Source organism: Ahaetulla prasina, chromosome 15 (genome assembly GCF_028640845.1).
Source record: "Ahaetulla prasina isolate Xishuangbanna chromosome 15, ASM2864084v1, whole genome shotgun sequence".
In the NCBI taxonomy this organism is placed as follows: Eukaryota; Metazoa; Chordata; class Lepidosauria; order Squamata; family Colubridae; genus Ahaetulla; species Ahaetulla prasina.
Window position 1 is genome coordinate 18,778,228 of NC_080553.1, and position 25,959 is coordinate 18,804,186.

The 25,959-nt window shown below is 53.1% G+C and overlaps 1 protein-coding gene across 1 annotated transcript; it reads left to right on the forward strand.

Moving 5' to 3' along the window:
* Positions 1-982: 982 nt before the first annotated feature.
* On the forward strand, positions 983-24,846 carry GRK3 (G protein-coupled receptor kinase 3). The gene is made up of 21 exons (XM_058158738.1): positions 983-3,434; positions 6,554-6,630; positions 13,358-13,431; positions 14,942-15,043; positions 15,246-15,320; positions 15,640-15,701; positions 16,373-16,424; positions 16,895-16,986; positions 17,585-17,684; positions 18,157-18,235; positions 18,490-18,620; positions 19,057-19,151; positions 19,422-19,529; positions 19,775-19,841; positions 20,198-20,298; positions 20,848-20,914; positions 21,890-21,985; positions 22,261-22,423; positions 22,722-22,858; positions 22,974-23,087; positions 23,394-24,846. The coding sequence occupies exons 1-21, from the start codon at positions 3,322-3,324 to the stop codon at positions 23,553-23,555; spliced, it is 2,067 nt and encodes a 688-aa protein (XP_058014721.1). The 5' UTR covers positions 983-3,321; the 3' UTR covers positions 23,556-24,846.
* The last annotated feature ends 1,113 nt before the right edge of the window (positions 24,847-25,959 follow it).

Consider the following 25,959-nt stretch of genomic DNA (forward strand, 5'->3'; position numbering starts at 1 on the left):
CCTCCTCACTGCCCAGCCATGTGGGAGCTGATGGGATTAAGTGGTACCAGTGGACGAGAGTCCCTGGAAGGGGAATGGCTCAGAGCAGTTTGCCCCCTGTCCAAATACAGCAGAAAAAAAATGCGAGCATAGGAGCCAGGCATTGGGTCGCTCTGCAAAATATTTAGATCAGTTTTCAAATTCTGCACAATGGATGGATGGAAGGTTGGGGACCATGGAGCAAAGTTGCTTTTGGCATCATTGCTGGAGCTCTCATCACTCGGGGGGGGGGGGAGAAGGGAGGGGGGCCTAGGCCTCACGCCCCTTTTGGTTTCCCAGCCTTTTCTGTTCTCTGCGCTTTGGCACATTTGAGACCCCCGATTGCAGGTGGGTTGCTGAGGTGGGGGGAGGGGCATCATCATCATCATCATCGCTCTGGGGTAATAAAATGGGGAATGTGCCTGTGCCTCTTGGAGGCCTCCGGCTGGAGAAAGGTCATCCCTGGGAGGGATGGACCCTCAGCAGTTTTGCCCTTCAGACAATAGGATACATATGAAGAGTAGGGCAGCTTCTGGGTCCTTCAGGGTGGCTCGAGTTAAGGAGGCCCGATTGCCGGAGGAGGCTCGGTAGGAGCCAAGGAAGGTTTTTGTCTCAGTAGCCCCTGGTTTGCCTGCCCATCTCTTCACCCTCCCTGGAGGCCCCAAAGAAGCCGGTGTGAGCTGAGTGTGACATCTGAAGAACATCTGGCATCTTTTTCCCCTTTGGCTCCAGTGCACCCAAAGCCTGTAATTGAACCGTCCGGGTGGGGAGAGGTGGTGAAAGAGCCTCAGGTCCCCTATAATTTCCCCCAGGGAGGAGGGGGGGAGGGAGCGCTGCCGCTGCCTCAGTGCCCACGTGGGCAGCAGGCAAGAGAGCCTGGCAGTTTGAGCACCGTGGCTGGGAGTTTTTTTTCCCCTCCCAATGGTGGCCTTGGCAGGAGACCTTTTCTGAATCCCAGGAGAACCCTTGGAGTGCTGGAAGCATCTGGCCATCTTTGCCAGGCTATAACCGAGAGGCCCCAGCAGAGAATTGGGAGGAGGAGGGAGAACAAAGACAGCTGCAAGAGGTGGCCGTGTCCCCCAGCCTTGTCTCCACAGGAAGGGATCTGCTGGGTTTTGTAAGGCGGAACTTTTGACCAGAACAGGAGCATCTGGAGGCCTTCGGCTTTCTGTTTGGTTCTGCAGGGAGACTGTTCTCTATGTAAAGGAAACCCTCAACTCCCACGGGATCTAGAACAGGCCCAGATGCCTTCCTTCCTGTATCCCTTCCGGTGACTCCCAGCAGCCTCCTTCTGACTCATTAATTACTTTTAGGGGAAAGAAAATCTGCAGAGCCAGGCTACTATGGTGGTGCTGCTGCTGCTGCTAATGGCCGGCTGTTTGTGGCCTTTTCAACTCCTAATTGGAGAGTCCTGTGGAGGGTTTGCAAATCAGATTGGTTAGGGAGGCTTTTTCTCATGGCAAGGCATGTTTCTGTAAAGGACAATCACTTGGCATGTTTTTCTTAAAAACACTTGTTGATCAGGAGATGCAACGATTGCGATGGGGCCATCTGCAAATGCATGATGGAAAACTCTGAAATATTTGGCTGAGCCGGATGGGGTCTTTGAATGGACAGAGTCCCCAGTGTTACTTGTGAGGAGGCCCCTCTCCAAAGGAGAGCTGCAGATGGGGGTCCTCAGCCACCAGCTGGCTTCTCTGCGCTGGGAGGGGCAAGCCCAGGTTTATTGCAATGTAATGAAAGGCTTTGCAGGTAATCATCACAGTGACGACCCTTTGTTGTTAGTTTCAAAGTCGTGCCTGACCCATCGCAACCCCATGGACAACGTTCCTCCAGGCCTTCCTGTTTTCTACCATCCTCTGGAGTCCATCATTTAAGCTCACACCGACTGCTTCAGTGACTCCATCCAGCCACCTCGTTCTCAGTCATCCCCTTCTTCTTTTGCCCTCCATCATTCCCAGCATTCGGCTCTTCTCCAGGGAGTCCTTCCTTCTCCTTAGGTGGCCAAAAGATTTGAGTTTCCTCTTCAGGATCTGGCCTTCTAAAGAGCAATCAGGGTTGATCTCCTCTAGGACTGACCGGTTGGATCGCCTTGCAGTCCAAGGGCCTCGCAGGAGTCTTCTCCAACACCAGAGTTCAAAGGCCTCCATTCTTTGGCGCTAGGCCTTCCTTATGGTCCAACCAGAGTTCAAAGGCCTCAATTCTTTGCTTCACTCGCATCAAGAGATCATCAATCAATGACCCTAGCGAAGTTAAATCCCCCCCCCACAATTGTCTGATACTTAAGACAAGGAGATACCTGAGGAAGCCAGGGATGATGCAGGATCTTCACCCTGAGCCTGAAATGCCCTCCAGCTGTTGGAAAGGGGGGGGGGCAATTCTTGCAATAAAACGAATGCCATTAGACTGGGCTCGTCCTTTTATTCCATCCTTTGCAAATCCACTTCCTCCAAACGGGGAAAGAAGGAAAATGACTCTCGCTCTTTGTTTTCATCTACCTGTCTCACGTTGGCGGCATCGTTTTATTCCTTCTACATTATGTTTTGTTCAATGCGCCAACCCGGTGACTAAATAGACGCTTTGGTTACTTTGCTAAAACCTCAGCGGATGCTTTTTTCCCCACCAAGCCCGGCGTCGGCCCCTGAAAGGCGGCTCCGTTGCTCCAGCGGCTTGTAATACTCACATCTGCCGACGTCTGGCCGTCCCCGAGAGCAGCCGGGCTTTTTAGAGGGCTTGTGGTGGGGGGAGGCCTCCCTCTTGGGGCAAGCGAGGCGAAGCAGCCGCTCGGCGGGTTCCGACAACAGGGGAGGCCGGGGAAAGGTCGCTCAGGTGCGGCTCGAGGCCGGGGCTGAAAGGAGCCGCCTGCGAGGAACCCTCCGGTCCGTCACTCCCCTCCCGGAGCTGCCCCGGGGCTCCCCCCACCCCGCGCTCCGCCTCGCTCGCTCGCCCGCCCGCCCGCCCGCCCGCCGCGGAGACGCAGCTCCAAGGACGCCGCCGCCGCCGCCGCCTCCTTCCCGAGCGGTCGAGCCAGCAGGTCGCGAGCCGCCGGCGTGCAGTTGCGCGAGGAGCCGCCGCGCCGGGCCGGCCGTTTGCGCCGAGGACGATGCCGGGCTGGCGGGGCGCAGCCCTCCGCAGCCCCGCTGCCTAAGCCCAGTGCCGGCTTGCGCTCGGCGAAGCGCCCTCCTGAGCGGCGGCGGCGGTGGTGGGCGGTGGGCGATGGGGCGGTCCGTCTCGGCGGCCGGCCAGGGCGGGTAGCTGGGCGGCGTTGGGTGGCCCTCCCTGGGCCCGCGGGGCCCCGCCAAGATGGCAGACCTGGAGGCGGTGTTGGCGGACGTCAGCTACCTCATGGCCATGGAGAAGAGCCGCAGCTCCCCCGCGGCCCGCGCCAGCAAGAAGCTCGCCCTGCCGGAGCCCAGGTGAGGCGGCGCGGCCAGACGGCCGGCTTCTGGGCCGGGGAGGGGGCGCCCTTCGGAGACCCCCCTCTCACCCCCCCCCAGCAGCCTCCATCTTTGGTGCCGGCAGGGAGGGGGAGGGGAGGGCTGGCAGCCCCTTCCCCAAGTCGGTGCATCCTTCCCCCACATCCAGGCACCCGTCATTCGCACCCCCAATGAGAAGCAAAAAAGCCCCCCACCTCCCCACCCGTCTGGCCCTTCAAAAGCGCCCCCCAGGCTCTGCCAAGCTTGTTGAACTGTGGTCTCTCCCCCCCCCCCCCATGAAACTGCCTCCTTCACCCTGGGAACATCTCATCCTCAAGCATTGTGCCCCAAAGGGGCTAGAATCAAGGGGACTCCCGTGGGGGGTGGGTGGCATGTGCCAGGTGTCCAGGTGGCCCTGCACCCCTTCCCCAAAATTGGCCTGAGCAGTCCCTTGACCAGCTGCCACTTTCAATCTCCCGCTGTCCCTTTGCATGTGACGTGGAGGTATGTTTTCATTTGTGTGGGGGGAGCTAAATGTGACCCCTGGCTGACTTTTCCTACTCGAGGGAATGTGAAAACAGTGGAGGGACACCCCCCCCCAAATTCAGGGTGGTCCCCTCCCTGACTTGGAACTCCTTTGGAGGCCTCTCTGGATCCCCAGAGGTCCCCTGCCAAGTGCCAGCAGTGGAGCGGACCTCTTGCCCCAAGGCCTGTTGGCTGGGTTGATCCATCACACTAAGTCATAATTTATGGCTTATCAGCAGGTAAAGGCTGGCTTCAAACCCAGCCTGGGACGCTGAAACCCAACAAGAGGTCCTTGGGCAGTAGGTAAACCTGGCTTGGGGCTCTGACCTTTGGGGCTCTCTTTCTGCCCCTCCCCCCCGTTGTAGAGTGGGGTTGTCTTTAGATTCCCGGCTAAGAGATCCATCCTAGCTAAGAGATCCATCCTGCGTTCTTAGCCAGATTGTTGTAAATTTGGCAGCTGTTTGTTGAGCCTGTGCCTGGTGTCCCGCAACTAGGCTACCTGCCGGAGCCCTGGCTGAGCGTCCTGGCTTTGTTTGCTGCGGTGAATCAGTTTCCTCTCCCAAAGAAATCCGAATGGCCGAACTGTGTGATGAACCTTGGAGGGCCCTTCTCCCAGCCAGTCTCTGGGACGGAAGCAGGCTCTGTGGTCCCGGAGAATCCCTCCGGGAGCAGCGGAGGCAAAGACTGGGGGATTCTGGGAGTTGAAGTCCGCACAGCTTAAAAGTTGCAGAGGTTGAGAGACCCAGCTACATGTCTCACAGCTGACTCTCATTTAAGCGAGAGGAGGAGGTTTGGAGGGTTGTTGGTTTTTTTTCAAAATTCCACTAGGGCAAAATGTCCCATCTGTATTATTTATATTTTCTGCAGTCAAGAGCACCAGGTTGCTTTTGTTTCTTGCCAATCAGTGGAACAGGAGTTCTTTGTGGCTTTTAAAAATAATGTCTGTTAAATGAGCATTCAAAAGTAAGGCAGACTAACTCATTTAGCCAGCGAGACCAATGGTAGGAGCAGCGGGCATTCCTGGACAGGGGGATGGCGGGGAGGCTCAGCTTGTCTTTGACGGCACCTGCTCGCTGGTGGGGAGACCCCAAGAGTGGGTCCTGGGAAGGAGCCCCTCGTCTGCTTAAGAATTGGGGGGTCAGGATGGGTTTGGCTGAAATGTCTGCTGTAAATTGGCTTCTTTACACACTCTCTGAGAGGTGACTTGGGGGGGGGGAGGGAGGGAGCTCTGGATGGCCTGGTGCAGCCCAGGGAAGAGTGGAGTCAGGCGCCCACTTAGGGCTCCCATGGGGCACGTCTGGGGGGGGGGCACGAGGCACTTCTGCTTGGCTCTTGCAGGCATAATGAGGGAGGATGCAGCCTTAATTGCCTTTGTTTCCTCCTGCCTGAAGCAACTGATGTGTTGATGAAGGGAGGCCTAGAGGAAAGCATTTATTTAGCCGTGCAAGCTGAGCAAGGGGTGGGCGATGAATGAAACCAGTCTTCTTCCTCTCAGTGCGTAGCCGATGGTGTTTGTGTCTGAGCAGCAGAGCTCACCCAGAATCTAATTCCAAGGAGAAAAAGGGTCTCTCCTCCCCCACTGGTTCCAAAGATTCCTGGCCCACATTTGCTCGTGCCTTTAGCTGCTGCTCCTTTGCAGCAGCTAAAGAAACGAGGACCAGCCTTTAGGCGGCTGTGGGAACGTTCCTTAAGGAGCCCGTGAAAGTCCCTTCCTTTCCTGGGGAAAGCCGCCTCCCAGGCTAGCTGGGGCTGGGGTAAGGGGCAGCCCTGCAGAAGGGCACTTCAGGAAAGGCCCCCCGTGTCTCGGGTGTGTTTTAGACTAGCCGAGATGTGGCCCAGGGCTCTGCACCACGGCGGTCTTTGCCTATTGAGTGGCTGAGGTCTGCGTCCTGGAGCTGGAATGCCCCTGGCGATGGCCTTCTGTTCCCATGGAGGTCTTCTTTGCCCTGGCACCCAACGCGGCCTGGAGAAGGAAGTGGTGGTTTAGTGCCGGAGCGCTGCAAACACGGACGGACTCTGGTCTGAAAAAGGCCACTGAAAGGGCCACTACATTGCGTGGTTTATTTGTCTTCAGCCTGGCTAGTGATGGCTTTTTTTTTGGGAGGGGGGGGTAATACACAAATACAGTTTTTTTATTCGATTAAAAATATGGAGTTTATAATCACAACACATAAGTGTGTGTTACAGAAAGTGCCCCAATCAACAGATAACTTGCTTGAAATAATAATCTTTATAGATGGAAAATCTTTACTAGATGGCTAGTTGATAGCTTTTATTGGTCTCTTTTCCTCTAACCCTGCAGGCAGAGACAAAGGGCCACTCTACTGCCCGCATAAGCTTTGTTATTTTTGGGTATGCCTCAAATGTTGTTCTCTTGATTGGATTAGGACAGGAGAGGATCCTTTGCAAACGCCCCTGCAATCACACAAAGTGACTAGGGATGGCTTAATGAGGGACGGGGTGCGGGGGGTGCGGGTGGGAGGGCTGTGGGGATCTTGCGGCCCCCTGTTAGCCGGACAGTGTTCCCCTTGCACAACCCCTGAGTCCTCCTTTAGACAGCCAGGAGTAACCCTTTCCTCGTTTCTGCCTTTCAGCATCCGCAGCGTCATGCAGAAGTATTTGGAGGAGAGGGGAGAGCTGACCTTTGACAAGGTCTTCAATCAGAAGATCGGTAAGTCTTGGCGTGAGTTGGGGTCCGAGAACATGCGGGGCGATGTCCAACCAGATGTTGTGACCCAGGCCCAAGTAGGTAGTAGGAAACTCAGTCAGTTTAAAAACAAACAAACTTTATTAAAACAGCTGAGAATTAACTTCATTCTCAGCGTAGTCCAAACTAAATCAAAGCAAATTCCTTCCAACACAATTCCTCAGTCTTATCACCCACCTTGATCCAATTAGGCAAACTGCCAAAGGCCTTTCTTGGCAAAAGTTCAGAAGACACAGATATGAAACAAATGCAACAAGACGAAGCTATCAACGTTGTTTTCCGGCAAAGAGTCCAAACGCTGTTGCTGGTCTTTTAAGCCTTATGGGAGGGGCCAATCATCTCTTGGCCCTACTCCCGAGTCGTCCTCTTTGCTTGAGCTGCTCTTGCCTTCTGGCAGCTCTTCTCATGAGTGCATTATTTATTTATTTATTTATTTATTTATTTAAATTTTTATACCGCCCTTCTCCCGAAGGACTCAGGGCGGTTCACAGCCTGATAAAAAATACAAAATAATACAATATAAATACGATTAAAATATAATTAAAAAACTTATTAAATTGGCCATGATTAAAATTTAGAATAAAACCCATTAAAAACCCATAAGTTTAAAAACTAACCCAGTCCAGCGCAGATGAATAGGTGAGTTTTAAGCTCGCGACGAAAGGTTCGGAGGTCCGGAAGTTGACGGAGTCCTGGGGGGAGTTCGTTCCAGAGGGCGGGAGCCCCCACAGAGAAGGCCCTTCCCCTGGGCGTCGCCAGACGACACTGTCGCACCGACGGCACCCTGAGGAGTCCCTCTCTGTGAGAGCGCACGGGTCGGTGAGAGGTATTCGGTAGCAGCAGGCGGTCCCGTAGATAGCCCGGCCCTATGCCATGGAGCGCTTTGAAGACGTTCACCAACACCTTGAAGCGCACCCGGAAGGCCACAGGTAGCCAGTGCAGCCTGCGCAGGATAGGTGTCACGTGGGAACATTAGGAACAGGCTCCTCCGGTTCCTCTGCCTCACTACTGTGAGGCTCTGGAGGCCGCATCTCACTCCCCAATGGCTCCCCAATGGCTCTGGCCCCACCTCAACCTCCGATGCAGAGCCCTCATCCGGGCCTTCCCCAGCCTCCAGGACTGGCCCACGCTTTTCCTCAGCTTCATTGCTGTCCGACTCCGTTGCCAGCTCCGCAGGCTGCTAGCGGACCACAACACCGGAGTTGGAGGAGAAGCCGTGGCTCTCCTGGGATCCCTGGGTAGCAGAGGCAAAGCCAAACCTCCAAGCGCCTCAGGGGAGCGATTGTGCCAGTCTGCAGAAGTCTGAGCTGGAGAGGAGAGGGCGGCTGAGCCTTGGCCTTGCTGGGTAGCCCCCTCTCCTGCCAGCAACATGCACAGACCCTCATGCAGCTGAGCTGCAGCTGCTCTACAGGCGTTCCGGCTCTGTCCAGCTGCGGTGGCTCCCTCACCAGCCTCCTCCAGCAGGATGGCAGTGCCCGAACGGGCAACTCTGCTGCAGAGCCAAACCCTCGCCTGCCCTTTGCCTTTGAGATTTTGCTGGCAGCGGCTGAAGCTTCCTGGAGGGGGGGAGCCGGCTGTGGGACTGTGGGGGTTCCTGTTGCACAGCCTGCCTACGTGTGGGGGTGACAGGCGGTGCTTGCTGAGCGGTGGCTTTCTGTGGTGGGGTGTGTGTGCTTTGCCTCCAGCAACTCAGTTTGTGGAAATCCTGGGAAGGCTTTGCCTTAGAAGTGTAAACAACGCCAAACAGATGCTGAATCGGAGTGTCATGCCTGCAAAGCCAAATCTCTAAGCAGGCTTTGCGCATAATCCAGCCAATTGCTCCTGGCGCTTCTCTGTATTTATTAATCTTCAAAAGGGGAAATTTCCCCCATTTCAGTCTTGTTCCAATATGATTAGATTGGGATTGAAGTGATCCTAGCCTGACGGTGAGTCGAGACCTTGAAGCCTTTTCTGGCGCCTGGAAAAGACGAAACCTATATTGTATCTTAGGTCAGGTGCTCAGATATGAAAGTGGCCCTTGCCGTGGTTTTCTATATGCCGACATTCTCTAAAGAGGCTTGTTTCGGTCAGGGGAGTCACTCGCATGAGAATTATTTAAAAGTCGGTCTGGGCTTTGAAATGCTTATCAAGGTTTTGGCAGCTGCTTGTTTAGGCGATGGAGGGACATGGATGGTCAGAGGGTGAAAAGCGACTGAAAGTGCTTAACTTAAATCCCCTCCCTCTCTTTACACTAAGAGGATAGGGGTTCTTAGGAGGATGTTTTGAAAACGGGAAATCTTTTAAAATTAGCTGCTGCTTGCTTGGCCGGGGGAAGATTGCTTGACACAATGTAAGCCGCCCTGAGTCTTCGGAGAAGGGCGGGATATAAATGCAAATAAAAAAAAAAAAAAGATAATCGTTTAGCTTGAAAAGGCTGAAGAAGAAGCTGCTGAACACATTATTTTCCCTAAAAATAAGACCTCCCCTGATAATAAGCCCAATTGGGCTTTTGAGCACATGTGCTAAAATAAGCCCCCCCGCCCCCCTAAAATAAGCCCTCCCGAAAATATTTAAACGCAGAGCTGGAAATCAGGTAAGACGGCAAGAGGAGCCCCATTTTGCTCCATGCGCCCCAAAATAATAAGACTTCCCCAAATATATGGCAAAGTGCTTATTTCGGGGTTCAAAAAAATATAAGACAGGGTCTTATTTTCGGGGAAACACGGTACCTTGTCAGTTGTATTGGATAGCACCACTTGTGGGTTCTGGCTAGGCCAAGTTGAAGGCAATGAGGAAGAGGAGGAAGGGAGGCCAGCAACATAATAGTCGGATAACAGAAGCTTGACTCCTGACTAGACGCCTCTGAGCTGCCCCTGACTCTCTCTGGTTCTCATGCAGATAAGAGGGGGGGGAAGCATCTTCAGTCCTGCAAGATTCTGATGCTGCAACCTTATAAAAATGTAGCATTAGTATGCATGATGCTGGTTTCCTAGTCTACCTTGAAGGGCTGCTAGACAGGCAGGGAGGGACCTGTGAGAAACCCCATTTAGGAGGCCAGGTGTGGTCGCCATTGTAGATCCATGACCGACTGGGAGCCTTTGCTAGTGTTGTGGTCCGCCAGCAGCCTGCGGAGTTGGCAAAGAAGTCAGATAGCGATGAGGCTGAGGAAGAACCTGGGCCAGTCCTGGAGGCTGGGGAAGGCCCGGATGAGGGCTCTGCATCGGAGGCAGAGGAGGGGCCAGGGCCATCGGGGAGTGAGGTGCGGACTCCAGACCCTCCAGAGGCTGACAGTAGTGAGGCAGAGGAACAGGAGGAGCCTGTTCCTAATGCACTCATGAGAAGAGCTGCCAGAAGGCAAGAGCAACGAAAGCAAAGAGGACAACTCGGGAGTAGGGCCTAGAGATGATTGGCCCCTCCCATAAGGCTTAAAAGACCAGCAATGGTATTTGGGCTCTTTGTTGGAAAACAACATTGATAGAAGTTCCTTGTCTTGCTGCATTTATTTCTTGTCGGCGTCTTCTGCTTTTGAACTTTTGCCCAGAAAAGCCTTTGGCAATTTGCCTAATTAGATGAAGATTGGTGATAAGACTGAAGTGTTATGAAGAATTTGCTTTGATTTAGTGTGGACTATGCTGAGAATGAGTTAATTCTCAGCCGTTCTAATAAAGTCAGTCTGTTTTTGAACTGATTGTGTCTACTGCTACCTACTTGGGCCTGGGTCAAAACAGCTGGCCTCATTGCCACATTTTCAAAGGTTGAGTCTTTCTGTGCCTGCTTGGCTGTTGGGATAAACAGGCAGAAGACACGACCTTCTAGAAAAAGACAACATAGAGGAAACCCGGCTGCTAAATGAAGGAAGCAGATGTGAAAATAAAATGTGTTTAAAAATAGTCCTGGCATTTTGGTAAAGGACGCTCATCGAGACTCATCTGTTGATTAATCAGCTCCCCTCATCTCCAGGCCATAGAAGGCCAAAACGGTCCAGGAGGCTCTGCCCAGACTGTTGTTCACAAAAAGGAACCAAAGTCTAGGAAATGCATGAAAAGGACATAGCCTTTTGCCAGCTGTTACTTTCCAGATGTGCTGGACTTTGGTTCTTACCAGCCTGGCTCCTTTGGCTGAATGAGCCTTGTGGTACACACACACACACACACACACAGACACACACACACTCTTACCCAAAGGCCACAGGTTGCTCACCTGCAGAGGCTCATCTGTGATAGGAAAAAGAGTGGCCCAGTGTTGTTGTCCACCAGCAGCCTGCGGAGCTGGCAATGGAGTCAGACAGCGATGAGGCTGAGGAAGAGCGTGGGCCAGTCCTGGAGGCTGGGGAAGGCCAGCGCCATCAGGGAGTGAGGTGCGGACTCCGGAGCCTCCAGAGGCTGACCGTAGTGAGGCAGAGGAACAGGAGGAGCCTGTTCCTAATACACGCATGAGAAGAGCGGTCAGAAGGCAAGAGCAGCTCAAGCAAAGAGGACGACTCAGGAGTAGGGCCAAGAGATGATTGGCCCCTCCCATAAGGCTTAAAAGACCAGCAACGGCGTTTGGGCTCTTTGCCGGAAAACAACATTTTCTTGTCTTGTTGCATTTGTATCTGTGTCTTCTGAACTTTTGCCAAGAAAGGCCTTTGGCAGTTTGCCTAATTGGACCAAGGTTTGCGATAGGACTAAGAAATTTGTGTTGGGAGGAATTGGCTTTAATTTAGTTGAATTACGCTAAGAATGAGTTAATTCTCAGCTGTTCGAATAAAGTTTGTTTGTTTTTACACTGACTGAGTTTCCTACTACCTTCTTGGGCCTGGGTCACAACACCCATTTGAGACACCTTTTGTTTCCTTGTAATGTTTGTTTTATTGAATTAGCTTGTTTAATTATTCATTGTTTTCATACTCTAGATGGGGGAGATTGCACTGTTCTTGCGTGAATTGTTCCATTTATTAATATGCCTGGGGCGCCTTGGGGGGAGTAACCCAAAAAGATCACTTACAAACTCAAGACGGGATGAATAAGTGTCGGAGGCTGGAGACCAGAAATGCTGAGGATTTATTATTATTATTTTATCGAAAGGGGGTCGGAGCGTTTTATTTACCCCCAGTGGAAAGGAAGTCCTGAAATAGCTCAAGGATGGAGCCCGGTGTTAATGGAGGGCAGCAGATTCTGATAATTATTCCATCCTGGCCCAGAGATATATATGCCTATGTTGTGAAGCCTTGCCAAGAAGATATTTACTTTTGTTCTGCAAACAAAGCTTAGGCTGCCCCTGAATCTATCAGCAAATGTCAGACCTTGCTCCATGGGAGATTGGCTTGTGTCCTCCTCGGCCCTTCCCCAAACGATTCTGCTCTCTCTGGCTTTGTGTCTCTGGGGGCCAATCGGCCCCATGCAATGAAGGGGCTTGTCGGGATGACTCAAGAGGCAGAGTCGCCTCTGACTCAACCGCTTTGATGTTTTTACCATAGTGGCTGACGTGGGGATGGAGCCCCCGCTGTTGGGGGTGGGCTGAGGCCAGCCGGAGGCCAAAGCACCAGGGAGGCCCCTGAACTGGCATTGGGGGGAACGATTGCCCAGGAGGGATTGCCCAGGAGGGATTGCCATAGGAACGGCCTCTCGCCTCTCTCTCGCTTGGAAAAAGGGCGACTTGGCAGCCGGTGGAAGATCGGAGGGCAAGCCCTGCCAGTGTCCTGATCCGGGTCATCTCGGCCACAATGGCCTTTTTCCAGCCTCAGCCAAACTTTGGGGCCACGCTGCCCAAAGAGTTTTGAGCCAGGAAGAAGCAGCAGCCTCCGTTTCATTTTACCTTAATAAGAATCAAATTACTTGTGGGTCATCCTCACCCTGGCAGGCCCTGGGCTGATCTCCGCCTCTCTCGACAATGTCCTCTTAATGGCTGTATTAAGAGGTCAGACTGAGCATCCCCCTTGGGTGGTCCTCGGGAGCTGCAGTCGCCTGTGCTTGGTGGGGGGTAGGCAGGGGGCCCTCCTTGCTTCAGTCCAAGGCCAGATGCAGAGAGTGGAAGGCCAGGATGTAGGTTGGCATCTCTGGGACGGTTGCCAGAGATGGCACTTCGGGCTGGCATTTCAGTAGAGATGCCCTCGCTCACGAGTCTCAGTGAAGGCTTCTCTGCAATTTATTTCCCTTCCTCTGATTTCCTTCTTAACATCCTGTCTCCTGCGGAGGGAAGGTGCTTCTCCTCTTCCAGTGTGTGGCTGCCTATTTATTTTTATTTTATTTATTCTATTTATTTTTTCAATCATATATAAGATAACAGGTAAAAGTATAAACATAATTTGGATACATGAAAAGAATAAGTGAAAAGGAATATTAGGACAGGGACGGTAGGCACGCAGGTGCGCTTATGCATGCCCCTTACAGACCTCTGAGGAATGGAGTCAGGTCAACAGTAGACAGTTTAAGCTTAAAGTTTTGGGGGTTTGGGGAAGAAACTACAGAGTCAGGTAGTGCATTCCAGGCATTGACCACTCTGTTACCGAAGTCCTATTTTCTGCAATATTTTGTGGCCGTGCATCTCCTCACAAGCTCCCAGCCATTTCTGTGTCTGTCATGGCTCTGACTTCTGGGGCCATTTAGTCTCTTTCCCGGAGGGACAGACAGGGTGGTTCCCCACCCCCCCCGGATGGGCTTTGAGGCATCCTGCCTGGGATCAGGTCTTCTGCTTCTCTCACAACTATGACCGTGGTTTGTCTTCCTCCTAGGATTCCTGTTGTTCAGAGACTTTTGCCAGAGTGACATCGATGAAGGCATTCCGCAGCTGAAGTTTTACGAAGAGGTGAGACGTTGTGCCTTTCCGAATCTCCCAGGAAGCTGGAGGGTTTTTTTTAAGAAAAGGGTCTTCCTACGTCTAAGGAATTGGTAGAGTAATGGCGCATTTAGGCACTGAGTAAATCTGATCAGAAGACCTTGTTGGAAGGAGTAGAGATCTTCCACACTCATCTGTGGCTCCGTGAGTCACACGGCAATGTGTGTTTTGAGGAGTGATTCACCCCAGCTGTCAGGTAACGGTGTGTGTGAGTGTGTGTGTGTATTTCTCAGAATGGCTTTCAAGACGTTGTGTAGCCTGGTCTTGAGTTCTGCAAATGCTCTCAGTGGATGGCAGCCCTTCCACCCCTCCGCAGAAGGCTGCCGATCGAGTCCGTTCCGCTGCACCCGGTAGGACCTACTGCACCTGTCAATTGCACGACTGGCTTCCAGATGTCCCAGGCTTAGTTCTGGAAAAGGAGCATCTGGAGGCATGCTGGTACTGCTTAGAGTTGGCACCCTGGAGAATGCCAGGCGCTGACCTCAAGCGCAACGGGTTGCATTTGCGGCCTGGAGGTGCAGGAAGCCCTCAGGATGAGGGCGTTTTAGGGCTTGGTGTGCCCTGAATGGTTGGTAAGTGGATTGAGGCTGCCTGCAGTGCCCTTTCTGCAGAACCCAGAGCCCACGTGGCCAAGAGGTTTAATTGCTGGTGGGAGATGGGTTGGGAAATGCCAGGAGGGCTCCCTCCTGGGATGCTGCCTATTCCTCCTCAGAGGTCCTTAATTACAAGCTAAGCTATGGAGTCAGCCCCAAAAGTTTGGTGGGCAAAGATGACGCAGTCGTTCTCCAACGACTGGAATCAAGCAGCCCTTCCTTGCCCTCCCGCCCCAAAAAAGGCTCCCCCTCCCGATCTCTGCATGGCCGCCGACCTGATGCAAACGCCGACTGGACTTTTCCATGGAAACTTGGTTAGAGGAATAAGCAGATGGAGCTGAGTCTGTTTTAAGCTAAGAGGCTTGATGGTCACTCGAGGGCCTGTGGCCTGTCCTCCAGAGCAAGGAGAGCCCATCGGGTGTTCCCAAAATAGTCCAGGGTGGGTCAGAAAGGGCGGCGTCATTTGGAGGGGGGTGGGGTGTCTGGCCAGACTAGCAGATCTCTGGCTATCTGGTGGAAGAGCGTGAAAAGGTTCTTCGCGAAGGCAGCCTTTGGCCGCTCAGCTGACTGTGGCCCCAGAGAGACCGGCTCCTTTTAGGGTTCAGGGTGTGTACCCTCCGGTCCTGCAAAACGACTCTCCAGCACAGGAGAGTGCAGCTCTGGGGGTCTGCTGGGTTAACCCCCCTTCCTTCCTTCCTTCCTTCCTTCCTTCCTAGGGGATTTCATTCTTGAAACTCATTTTCCAAATACGTCTCCCACCCCCCGGCTTTTCACTCCCAATCTGCAGCCCTTCCAGGGGGGACCCGGAAGCGCTCCCCACCCGTGTTCAAGAAGGAGCCTTGGGCAACGCCTGGGCGTAACTCCTTAGCCCCTGTTGGGTCTTGCAGATCAAAGAGTACGAGAAACTGGACTCCGAGGAGGATCGCCTTGTCAGGAGCCGCCAAATCTACGACACCTTCATCATGAAGGAGCTGCTGTCCTGCTCACACGTGTGTATGGGCAGCTCCCAGCCTCCCTAAGCAGCTGGGCACAGGGAGGTCTGTCTCCTCGGTCCCTGAGGGAATCCGCTTGGCTTGGGGCAGTTGGGACTGAAGAGAGGCACCCCCAGTCCGGTCGTGCTGCAAATGTTCTCAAGTGTTTTCTAGCCCCCCAAAATAGCTGGATGAATAAATATGAGCCTTTTCCCTCCAGCCCTTTTCAAAACAAGCCGTCAGCCACGTGCAGACCCGCCTGGCCAAGAAGCAGGTCCCGATAACCCTTTTCCAGGTGAGCGTGAGATTTGCTTAACGACCGTTCTAATAAATCCCTGGGCCAAAGTGACTCACTGGGCAGAAAGCAAGGAATGGTTTAAGATGAGAGGTGGATTGGATGATTAGGAAAGTCTAGATCAGCCTTTCCCAATTTGATAGTCTTGAAACGTCTTGAATTCTGAAGCCCATCATCCTCAGCTAGTACAGCCCAAGGGATTTCCCCAAGGGATTCCCCAGATTGAGGAGAGTTGATTTTAATCTTGGGTTTGTGGTATGGAAGCCAGTGCGGTTTGGATAATTGCAATATTCTTGGCTTTCTCCCCCCCCCCCCATAGCCCTACTTAGAAGAAATCTGTGACAGCTTGCGAGGAAGCATCTTCCAGCTGTTTCTGGAAAGGTAGGGCTTGGGGGTGTCTTCCTTCTCTGCAGGCCCCCCACCCATGGCCCTTGGGGGGGGTCTCTGCAGGATCAGCTCAGGAAGGAGGAAATGGCTGCTGGGAATGAGATACTTTGCCTGTTCTGGGAGGGTGTAAGATGTAGCTCAGCTGGGGGAATCTCAGTGGACCTTCTCCAAGGTGGGGCCCTTCCAGAAATCTTGGGGCTACTTGCAGCCCAGACATTCTGTGCAAAATGAACAACCGCAACCGTTGTGTTGTATTGGGGAGGTTCTACAGAGACTTTTCAGAAATAAGCACTCTCTTATTTTTTAATTAAAAACAACGCTGTTGAGTTTTCTGAAATACAGTGTTCGGTCCCCCCGCCTTCAGGAATTATTTCAGCACTTTTTAAAATGCATGTCAAATAGAATCTTAGGGGATTAGGAAATATGGAAGCTTGATGTTATTTTGGCAGCGATTTTTACTGGAATCTCCCCTGCCTTTTAGAAGAAGCATCATAAGCAACTCATGCTAAAGGTCTGATTTCAAGACACCTGGTTAGGGGAAAAACTGCTGATCAAGAGACCTTTAGAAACTCAGAAACTTGGTTTTGTTTTTCATCTTGGCAGAAAGTTTTGTTTTATTGTGTTCATGGACTATAACTTTCCCCCCCCTCTTTTCTTATTTCCAGTGATAAGTTTACAAGATATTGCCAGTGGAAAAATGTAGAGCTGAACATTCACGTAAGTATTTTCTGACCTTTTGAGGTCTGTTCCTGGCATTTTGCTTGGATGTTCTGTGCAGGTGTATAAAATCAGGGATGGGCAGAGACATCGCTGAGGGTTGTATAAACCAGAGGTCTCCAACCTTGGCAATTTTACCAAGGACTTCAATTCCCAGAATTCCTCAGCCAGCAAAGCTGACTGAGCTTTGCTGACAGCAAAGCAGAGCAAAGCTCTGGGAGTTGAAGTCCACAAGTCTTAAAGTTGCCAAGGTTGGAGACCCCTGGTATAAACAACGTCTATCTTAGAGGGGCTCAGTGTGATCCAGAAATATCCTTTAGCCAAGTACTAGTTTGGGGTGACCCTTCAGAGTTCAGTCGGCCTTAAGTGTTCAGCGTGTAATTGTGCTTTGCGAAGCTTTAGTGTCCCTGTGAAGTTGAGCAGCTCAGGGGGTTGAATGGTTCTATGTTGTCCCCCTCTTCTCTCCACAGCTGACCATGAATGACTTCAGTGTCCATCGGATTATCGGGAGAGGCGGCTTTGGAGAAGTCTACGGCTGCCGTAAAGCGGACACAGGGAAAATGTCAGTTGCATTGCCTGCGTGTATGATGAGAGAAACGTGCATTGTCCCAGACCAAACCATTAGAAATCAGAGGGGTTGGGGGGGGGGTTACTGCCTTAGGCATTTAATCCCCCCAGGAAGATTTTCCCTTTGAAAGGGCATCTTCCCTTCTTGTTTGAATTGTGCTTCAACTGTGGCCCATTTGTTTTGGGGGTTTTTCAGTTTTTACACTGAAAGCATGAAAAGGCAACTTAAGTGTGGGAAGGCTGGTTGCAGTGGTGCTGCCCGCACGGACTCACTCCTTGCCGTCAGCAGCAGGAAGCTTTGTGGGGCAGACCCCTGTGAAGGGCACGGGGGCTGTGTGCAGCTTCTGAGGAGCTTCCTCGAGCACGGCCACCGGTCAGGGACAAGGCAGCCCGAACTCTGAATGGAGAGCGCGGTTGCTGTCCCTGAGAAGAAATCCCTAGCGTTAATCCTTTTAATTCATAAACCGACAAATCGCAGAGCGAGTCCTGGGAGGCACCTGGGGGCAAGCGAGGACGCAGCGCTGCCCTTTTTGGTTAGAAAGGGAGGCTTTTGTGGCCTGGGGTGGCCTTAGCCTCTTTCTGCCACTTTTTAGGTACGCCATGAAATGTTTGGATAAGAAACGGATCAAGATGAAGCAGGGGGAAACCTTGGCCTTGAATGAGCGCATCATGCTCTCCCTCGTCAGCACCGGGGTGAGTTGCAGCGCAGGGGGAAAAGGGGGAGGGGGTTTTCTTACCCACGGTGGCTTAATCCGCAGTGGGCCTGTGTGGACGTACCAAGGGCTCGTGTGGAAAAGCTGCATCCTCTTTGGAGCAGTTGGCATTAGAACGCCTGAAGATCTTCTGCAGGAATCCTGGGAGATCGTGGAGATAGAACGCCACCATTGGGGCCCCGGTTTGGTCAATCCATTTGGAGCCAGGCAGGGAGAAAAAAATGGCAGGGGTCTTCCTCTCAAGGCCGCCTGGCCAATCCGTCTCCTTCCACACCCGGCTCAGCCTCTATCCTGTGGGTGGCAATCCATTGTGCCTGGGGTCCTGTGAATGGCTGCTGGATTCCCCTGACTCTTTCAGGCCAGCCGTTCTCTCTGAGAAGGCACAGACTCTTGAGGGGGGGACGACCTCTTTGCATTGTGCCAATCTCTCTCTCCCCCCTCCCCCCTCCAAGGACTGTCCTTTCATTGTGTGCATGACGTACGCCTTCCACACCCCCGACAAGCTGTGCTTCATTCTGGACTTGATGAATGGTAAATGAGTGGGGGTAGGTGGGTGGGTGGGGGTGGGTGGGTTCTGCTGCAGGCCAGCGGGGGGTGGGGAGGTGTCTGTTGGACACATGCAGAGAGGAAGGGCCAGGGCGCAGAGGATGCCACCGCAGGGCCTCTCCATGGTGGTCCGTGAAGGCCGTCCTAAGGGCTCCAGCATGGCAGGGACACAGGACAGCTTGAACCCGGGATTTTCCACCCAGAGAGCAGCTGCTGAGGTTGGACCTTCTTGGCCTTAGGTGGAGACCTGCACTACCACCTCTCCCAGCATGGGGTCTTTTCGGAAAAGGAAATGCGCTTCTATGCCACCGAGATCATCCTTGGGCTGGAACACATGCATAGCCGCTCCGTGGTCTACCGGGACCTGAAGGTAACTCCTGCCGGGAGGTTGCTGGGGGGGGGGGCGAGGCAGGGCACCGAGGGCTTTGCAGGATGGCCTCTGTGACCAGTATCATGTTCCCGAAGAGGGCTCGTCCCGGCACCCCTCGTTATGGCCAAAACGGAACTGGGAAGAAAGCTGGCAGGATTGTGTTGGAAGCGGTAGCTGTGACAGTGTCTCCCCAGGCCCCATTTGCCAAGGGGGTTCTTTGGGGCCAGTGCTGGTTCGTAGCAAAGGCTGCAAGGTTCTGGGGCTTTACAGACCCCCTTCTTGAATGAGAGCTTCGTCCATCTCCCGCCGGGGTGTCCCAGCGAAGGTTCCGAGAGTAGCTGTGCCTTCCTCTGTGTCTGCCCTTGTCCTTGTCCGGCTACATTGCACTTGGCTGCTTGCCTCACAGGGTCACAGTTGCCTCCTGGTTTCTCTCTAGCCAGCAAACATCCTTCTGGATGAACATGGCCACGTGCGAATCTCCGACCTGGGCCTGGCTTGTGATTTCTCCAAGAAGAAGCCCCACGCCAGTGTGTGAGTGGGGACGCAACACCCACGTGTGATGGGCCATGTGTGGGAAGCCCGCCAATGCTTCCCCATGGCTTAAGACCAAGCCCTGAGTCAGCTGTCCCCCTCAGCAGCTGCCCCTGGAGTTTGAGCCTGGGGCCCTTTGGTTAAGGAAGGAGGCCACACTCCTTGTTCTGCTCCGATGGGTCAGCCCAAGCCTTGCCCAGCCCCCTTGGTCTTGAGTAGTGGCCTTGGTCTCTTCTGCTGACAACTCCCATGTTTGCATCCCTTTTCCAGTGGAACTCATGGCTACATGGCGCCAGAGGTGCTGCAGAAGGGAACAGCCTACGACAGCACGGCTGACTGGTTCTCCCTGGGCTGTATGCTGTTTAAGCTTCTCAGAGGGTAAGTCCGGTCCCCTCAAACCGGCTGAGCCTTCTTGGCCAGGATGCTGCTCTCAGGGGTACTACGGTGGTGAGGCAGGAAAGGACCTAACCTGGGTTTACGACAGGCTGAAGATACACGTCTTGGAAGGGAGGAAAGTTAACTGTTGGGTCCTCCAGGAGACGAGTAGCTCCATGTTAATGTATAAGGTTCATCATTTTCCCCCTCTGCCCTGCTGAATCCCTGCATGTGCCTCCTCCCTGCAGGCACAGCCCTTTCAGACAACACAAAACCAAAGACAAGCACGAGATCGACCGCATGACGCTCACCATGGTAAGTGGGCTCGCAGGGAAGTCGCCTCATATGTTCCGTGTGTGGCCTGCTCAGCGGCCTTAAAGATGGGAACACAATAAGCCAGCAGCAAGATGCAGTTCATTCCATCATATTCTGGGGCTCCGAAGCTTTTCCTCCAAGGAAATCCAGTTAAAGCCACGAGCTCCAGCCTGGATGTGCTGCGGCTTCAGTTCTCCCACCTTGGGGAAGGGGCTTCGGAGTGGGAGTTCGACCCTGGAAGCCTTGCGGTGCACTCCAGCCTCCAAGTCTGGCCGAGGGGATCCACGGCTGTGCTTGGGAGATCCGCGTCGCAGGGCAGGTTCGGCTCCCAGAGCGCCTCCGCTTTCTCCCGCCAGAATGTGGAGCTGCCAGATTCCTTTTCCCCCGAACTCAAGTCTCTCCTGGAGGGGCTTCTCCAGCGGGACATCACGAAGCGGCTCGGCTGCCAAGGTGGTGGGTGAGTCCCCGCTGGACAAATGAAGAAGCGAGGGCTGTGGGAGTCCAATTGTTCGCCCAATCTAAATTTGCTGAGGAACCCTGATTTCATTTTTCAAAAATCCTGGTGCTCTTCCGTGCAAGTAATTCAAATAGTTGCAGAGAACTCCGCTTCCCACCTGCACCCGGACTCCTCTTCTCTCTGCAGCGTGGGTGGGGGAGGGAGCCCAGAAAACTGGGTTGGGCCCCTGAGCCCTTCCAGCTTCACAAACTCCCCTGGCCGGGCTGAACCTGCTAACTCGGGGAAGGGAGTCCCAGTGTGTCTGAGGCCCCTTTATGGGATCAAAGCTGCTTACTCCAAGGGAGACTCCAGGTTTCTCCAGCCCAGATATTCTTGCAGCTGCCCGCCTTGCCTGCCTATCCTGTCAGGTGGATCCTGGCACTGCGGCTGGATTGGATCCGATTGAAGAGATCCATTTTTCCCTCTGGCGGGGCTGAATGTGGCCATTCAGGGCAGCCATGCGGCTTCGGGGCTGTGAAGCTCGGTTTGTGTTTCTGTTTCATCCCGCAGGGCCCAAGAGGTCAAGACTCATCCTTTCTTTCAAGGAATTGACTGGCAGCACGTTTACCTGCAAAAGGTGAGCCCAGCGGTGGCCCTTCAGCGTCAGGTACTCGGCTATCCGAGATCTTGAATGAACACTTTGCTGGTCCCTGACTGGCGATTCTGAACCGGATTGCTAAGACCTGGTTTATGTTGGAGCTTCCGAGGCCAAATAAATAAAGGCCTGGACTTTTCTTTGTTTTTCCTTTTTTTTAAAGTAATTTTTATTGAACTTTTGATTTTTAGAAACAAAATAAAAAAAATACAACAAAGAACAAAAACACATTAAAAACACGTAACAAACATAACATTACATCTTATATTATTTTACAGCTTACTGGATCGACATATATATTCTCTGTTCTTATTCAATCGTTCATCTACGTGCTTATATTTACATTGGTGTCTATTTACAGAACCATCATTGTCTGGGTTACACTATTCAGTAATGTACACTTCCTAGTTTTAAATCCAATTAGATTAACATTCCAATTTATTATTTTGATTTCTTTTTTCTAACCAATCATACAGTTTGTTCCACACTTTATAGTATTCTGACTCTTCCCTTTTCTTTATTTCCAGTGTCATCTTATCCATTTCTGCACATTGTAGAATTTTTTGGATTATTATTTCCTCTCCTGGCACATTGTTTTGTTTCCATCCATATGCGACAGCAATCCTTACTGCCGTTAATATATGAAGTATTAGATATTGTAAAGATCTATTTTGGGGTTAATTATTCCTAATAAGTAAGAGTTCTGGTTTAAATTCCATTTTTAATTGGGTAATTTCCTCCAATTTTTAGCCAAAACTTTTTTATCTTAGGGCACATCCACCACATATGGTAGTATGCGCCTAGGTTGTAACCCTCATCTCCAACAATTTGATGGTAAATTTGGGGACATTTTGGCCAATCTTGCTGGTGCCAAGTGCCATCTATGGAACATTTTATGCAAATTCTCTTTATAGGCTTGGACTTTCCTTTGTAACTCTGCTCTCCTTACTTTGCCAGTACTCCCCGCCTCTGATCCCTCCCAGGGGAGAAGTCAACGCAGCAGATGCTTTCGACATTGGCTCCTTCGATGAAGAGGACACAAAGGGAATCAAGGTGGGCAGGGGCGGCCCCCTTCTGCAGGTCTCCGCAGCCTGTCTGGGGGCGTCTCATAAAGCGTAGGCCCAGGAGAGGATAAGGCTGGTACGGCATTGGGCATCTGCTACCACCTTGGCCTTACGTGGTGGAATGAAGACTGTTTAAGGCCAGGGGGCCTCTTGAGGGCTAGCGTGCCGGTTTTTCTCCTCGATATCCTGCGGACGAGCTGTGTGTTGCTTGCAAACCAGGGGATGGTTCTGGAAGCGAATCCTTCCTCTCCTCTTCCCTGCCAGCTGCTGGATTGCGACCAAGAGCTCTACAAGAACTTTCCCCTGGTGATTTCCGAGCGCTGGCAGCAGGAAGTGGCTGAAACCGTGTTTGAGGCGGTGAACGCCGACACAGACAAGGTGGAGCTGCGGAAGCGAGCGAAGAACAAGCAGCTGGGCCATGAGGAAGGTACCCCTCGGCTCGGCTGCCCCAAAGACCCGGCTGCCACTCTCCATGGGCAGGGTGGGCCACTGAACTGCCTCCTGCCCAGGAAGGACAAAACTGTGACTGCTGGGCTTCTGGGCCAGTTGTGCATTCCTTAAGAGGTGTACGCCCAGCCTTGGCAGTGGTTCTCCCATTGGACAGCATCTGGCACCCTCCCCCTCTCAACTCAGGGGCAGCCCATCCCAGCCATGCCAGCTGTGGGGGGTGTCCCGAGGGAATCCCTTCTGTCTTCCCAATCATGGCAGCTTCCCCCCCCCAACAGATTACGCTCTGGGGAAGGACTGCATTATGCACGGCTACATGCTGAAACTGGGGAACCCCTTCCTGACGCAGTGGCAGCGCCGCTACTTCTACCTCTTCCCCAACCGGCTGGAATGGCGAGCAGAAGGAGAGTCCCGGGTGAGTGGCCTCACTCCCCCAGCCTCCCCCTGCCTGCCAGCCCTGCCCTGCCCTGCCCTGCCCTGCCCTGCCTGCCCCCCAGCTGGGCAACCTCTGGATTCCTTTCGCCCCTTAGCAAAACCTGCTGACGATGGAACAGTTCCTGTCGGTGGAGGAAACGCAGGTCAAGGATAAAAGGTGCATCCTGCTCCGAATTAAAGGAGGGAAGCAGTTTGTCCTGCAATGCGAGGTAACCGGGGTGGGGAGGGGGGCTTATTCCTTGGGAGGGGCTTTGGGGCTCTTAAGCCATCAGGAGGTTGAGCTGCTGAGACAGTGACACCGTTTTCCCTCCCTCGCCTGACCTCTCAGCCTTGTTAGCCAAAGAACCAGCTGGGTTTATTGGAGAAGAGCCTCGGTTTGGGGTGGAGGCGGCATCTGATGGTTTGCGTGGCAGAGACGGTGGGTTCGCTCTTTCCTTTGGGAGCCAGCCCTCCCCGGGGGCTGAGCATCGAGGGTCTCTCCAGTGTGAGCTGAAGCCTCCTCTGCTTCCCCCTAGAGTGACCCCGAGTTCGTGCAGTGGAAGAAAGAGCTGACGGACGCCTTCATGGAGGCCCAGAAGCTGCTGCGAAGGGCCCCCAAGTTCCTGAACAAGTCCCGTTCTGCGGGGGTGGAGCTCACCAAGCCCCCCCTGAGCCATAGGAACAGCAATGGCCTGTAGCGGCTGGTGGGGAGGAGACCGGCTGGTGAGCCCTGCTGCCCCAGAGCCGGGTCCTGCCAAGGGCAGGCAGGGGCCGGGCAGGGAGAAGCGCAAGGGGCATGCGCTCTGCCAGGCGATGTGGCCAAAGGGAGATGCTGCTGTCCGGCCTGGAGGAGCCCAGCCGTCCGGTCCTGGCATCCGGGACGGCTCCCGCCTGCTTCGTGTTCCGGCCTGGGCCAGGGATGGCGCTCTGGACCTTTGGGGCACAGTGGTGCTTCCCTGGCTGCATCCACTTGGCCGAAGAGACCTCTGGGCCTCACTGGGGCTCTTCACACACGCTGACCAACTGAACTCGACATGTTTTGTGTGGCTTCCAGTTTTGTGCTGCTGCTGCTGCTGCTGCTGCTGCTGCTTCTTTTCGGCAAAAGTGACTCTGGACTCTCGTCCCGTCTCCCTCGCCAGCTGCCCTGCCCATCCTGCCAGTGTCTGCCGTGGGCTTTGCTCCTCTGACCTTGGCCTGGACTGGTGCAAGTAGAAGTAGAAGCTGGGGAGATACAGTGATTGTGCTGCACTTGTATGTGTGTGTTTGTTTGTCTGCCTGTCTTCCTCTTCTCACACAACGGTTGCCAGGGAGAGCCACAGGATGAATGCTACTGTGACTTTCCTGACTTGGTGGCACTTTTAAAAAAACACTTTAAACAAATCCAGTAACTAGACGTGGAGCATGTAAACACTGGAATTAGCCTGCAGGCAACTGGGTGGCCTGGCTCAGCTCTCCGGCGGTTTCCGGGTCTGTCCTCCTGGTGCATCCGTCCCCTCGTGGTTTGGTCTTGGGAGCCTGGGGTCTATTAAGGAAGGGGCTCAGAGCAGCTTGCATTGGCAGTCTGTGGCGCCTGTGAAGCTGGAGCCCAAGGACTTTTTCTCCCCTTGGGAAGACAAACCTGGAACTCCCTTCAGCAGAGCGCAGTTGATAGCTGGGTACGACTAGCTGCTAGCTCGGAAACGTGGTTCTTGTTTGGCGGCGATTGTGAAAGTTTTAAAAAAGCTGTTCTTGCAGAGAGACCCCAAACTCTACAGTTGCCACATGGTTTGAGGGTGAATTGCCATGCCAGCTCTCATCCCCCTCCGCACACACACCCTCCACTCTTGCTCGGGTTTAGTGGACCTTTGAAGTTCGAAATTCCTCTTTATACTAGATGGGGTTGGAAAATGCTTTCCAGGGGCCTCTGCAGCACCCCTATTGCATGTGTGCATCTACTGGCCCTGAGTAACAGAGCCACCAGCCTCCCCTGCTCTTCTGTGTCCTGGAGGGGCTGTAAAGGAACGGGGGGGGGGGGGGGATGATGAAGCAAAGGCTCTCGTGTGGTCACTTCAGGCACTGGGAAGCCGGGCTGTGTTTAAACAGCTGAAGACTCTTTGTGAGTTTGTATTTCTAAACAAAACTGACATTACAGTGTTTGTTTAAGAACAGGAGGGCCTCCCTTGGGTCATCAGCTCCGTGTCGGTCCGGCTTGGCCGGTTGGGCCGGCCTATTGGCAGCCTGGCGCAAACCAGGCAGGGACTCCCTTCCCCTCTGGGCTCTGCTTAAGTGAGAATCCCCTCCCTCGATTTCTTCCTTCTGCCAGAAAGGATTTCAGGATGCATTACTTAGGAGAGTGCTGTGTTTTAGCCACATTTCAAGGGTGGTTTTTCTCCCCCAGAGAGTTTTGTCATGCGGAAGAGGCAGGCGAGTGGGTTGCTTTTACAGGGCTGGAGAGAATCGGAAACCCAGCTGAGACTGGGCTGTGCTATGCTGCCGAATGCCCTCATCTCAGGGTGGCCCAGATTAAGCTGTTGTTCAGATTAGCCTAGATATTTTAGGGGTGTGTCTAAGTGTGTGTGTGTGTGTGTTCATTCAAGAGGCAGCTGAAGGGCGCCTGACACAGAAATGTGATAAAGCTATGGAGCCTCAGAGCTGTTACCCTCCAGATTGTCTGAGAAGTTTGTGTTTTGGGTGACAATCCCAGTCTGGCTGCTGCATAGTCACTTTTTAAAAGAATAAGCAATTTCATTTTCCCCGATGCACTGGGGGTGGAGGGGCGGTCTGGCTGCATTTAAAACCCCAGGAGGTTGGGCAAGAATTCCTCTTCCTTTCATAGCTTTTTAATAACAGGGGCCTCATAGAGGCATGCTTGGTAAATTATTATAATAATACAAATTATTATCAATTTACTAACGCCAACATTTCCTTAGGGCATTTGATTGGTGGAAGATGGGAAATAAGTTCGGAAAATGAAGGTTTGCAAAGCCCTCTGTAAAATTTCCTTCCCCTGGTCTACTTGAAGATCCCGCCATCTTCTTTTGTCCATCTGTAGTAAGTTGCAGCAGGTTGAGGGTCTTCCTGCAAAGCAGCCCCTGACAGAGGATCTGGGCCCTGGTGGCAATT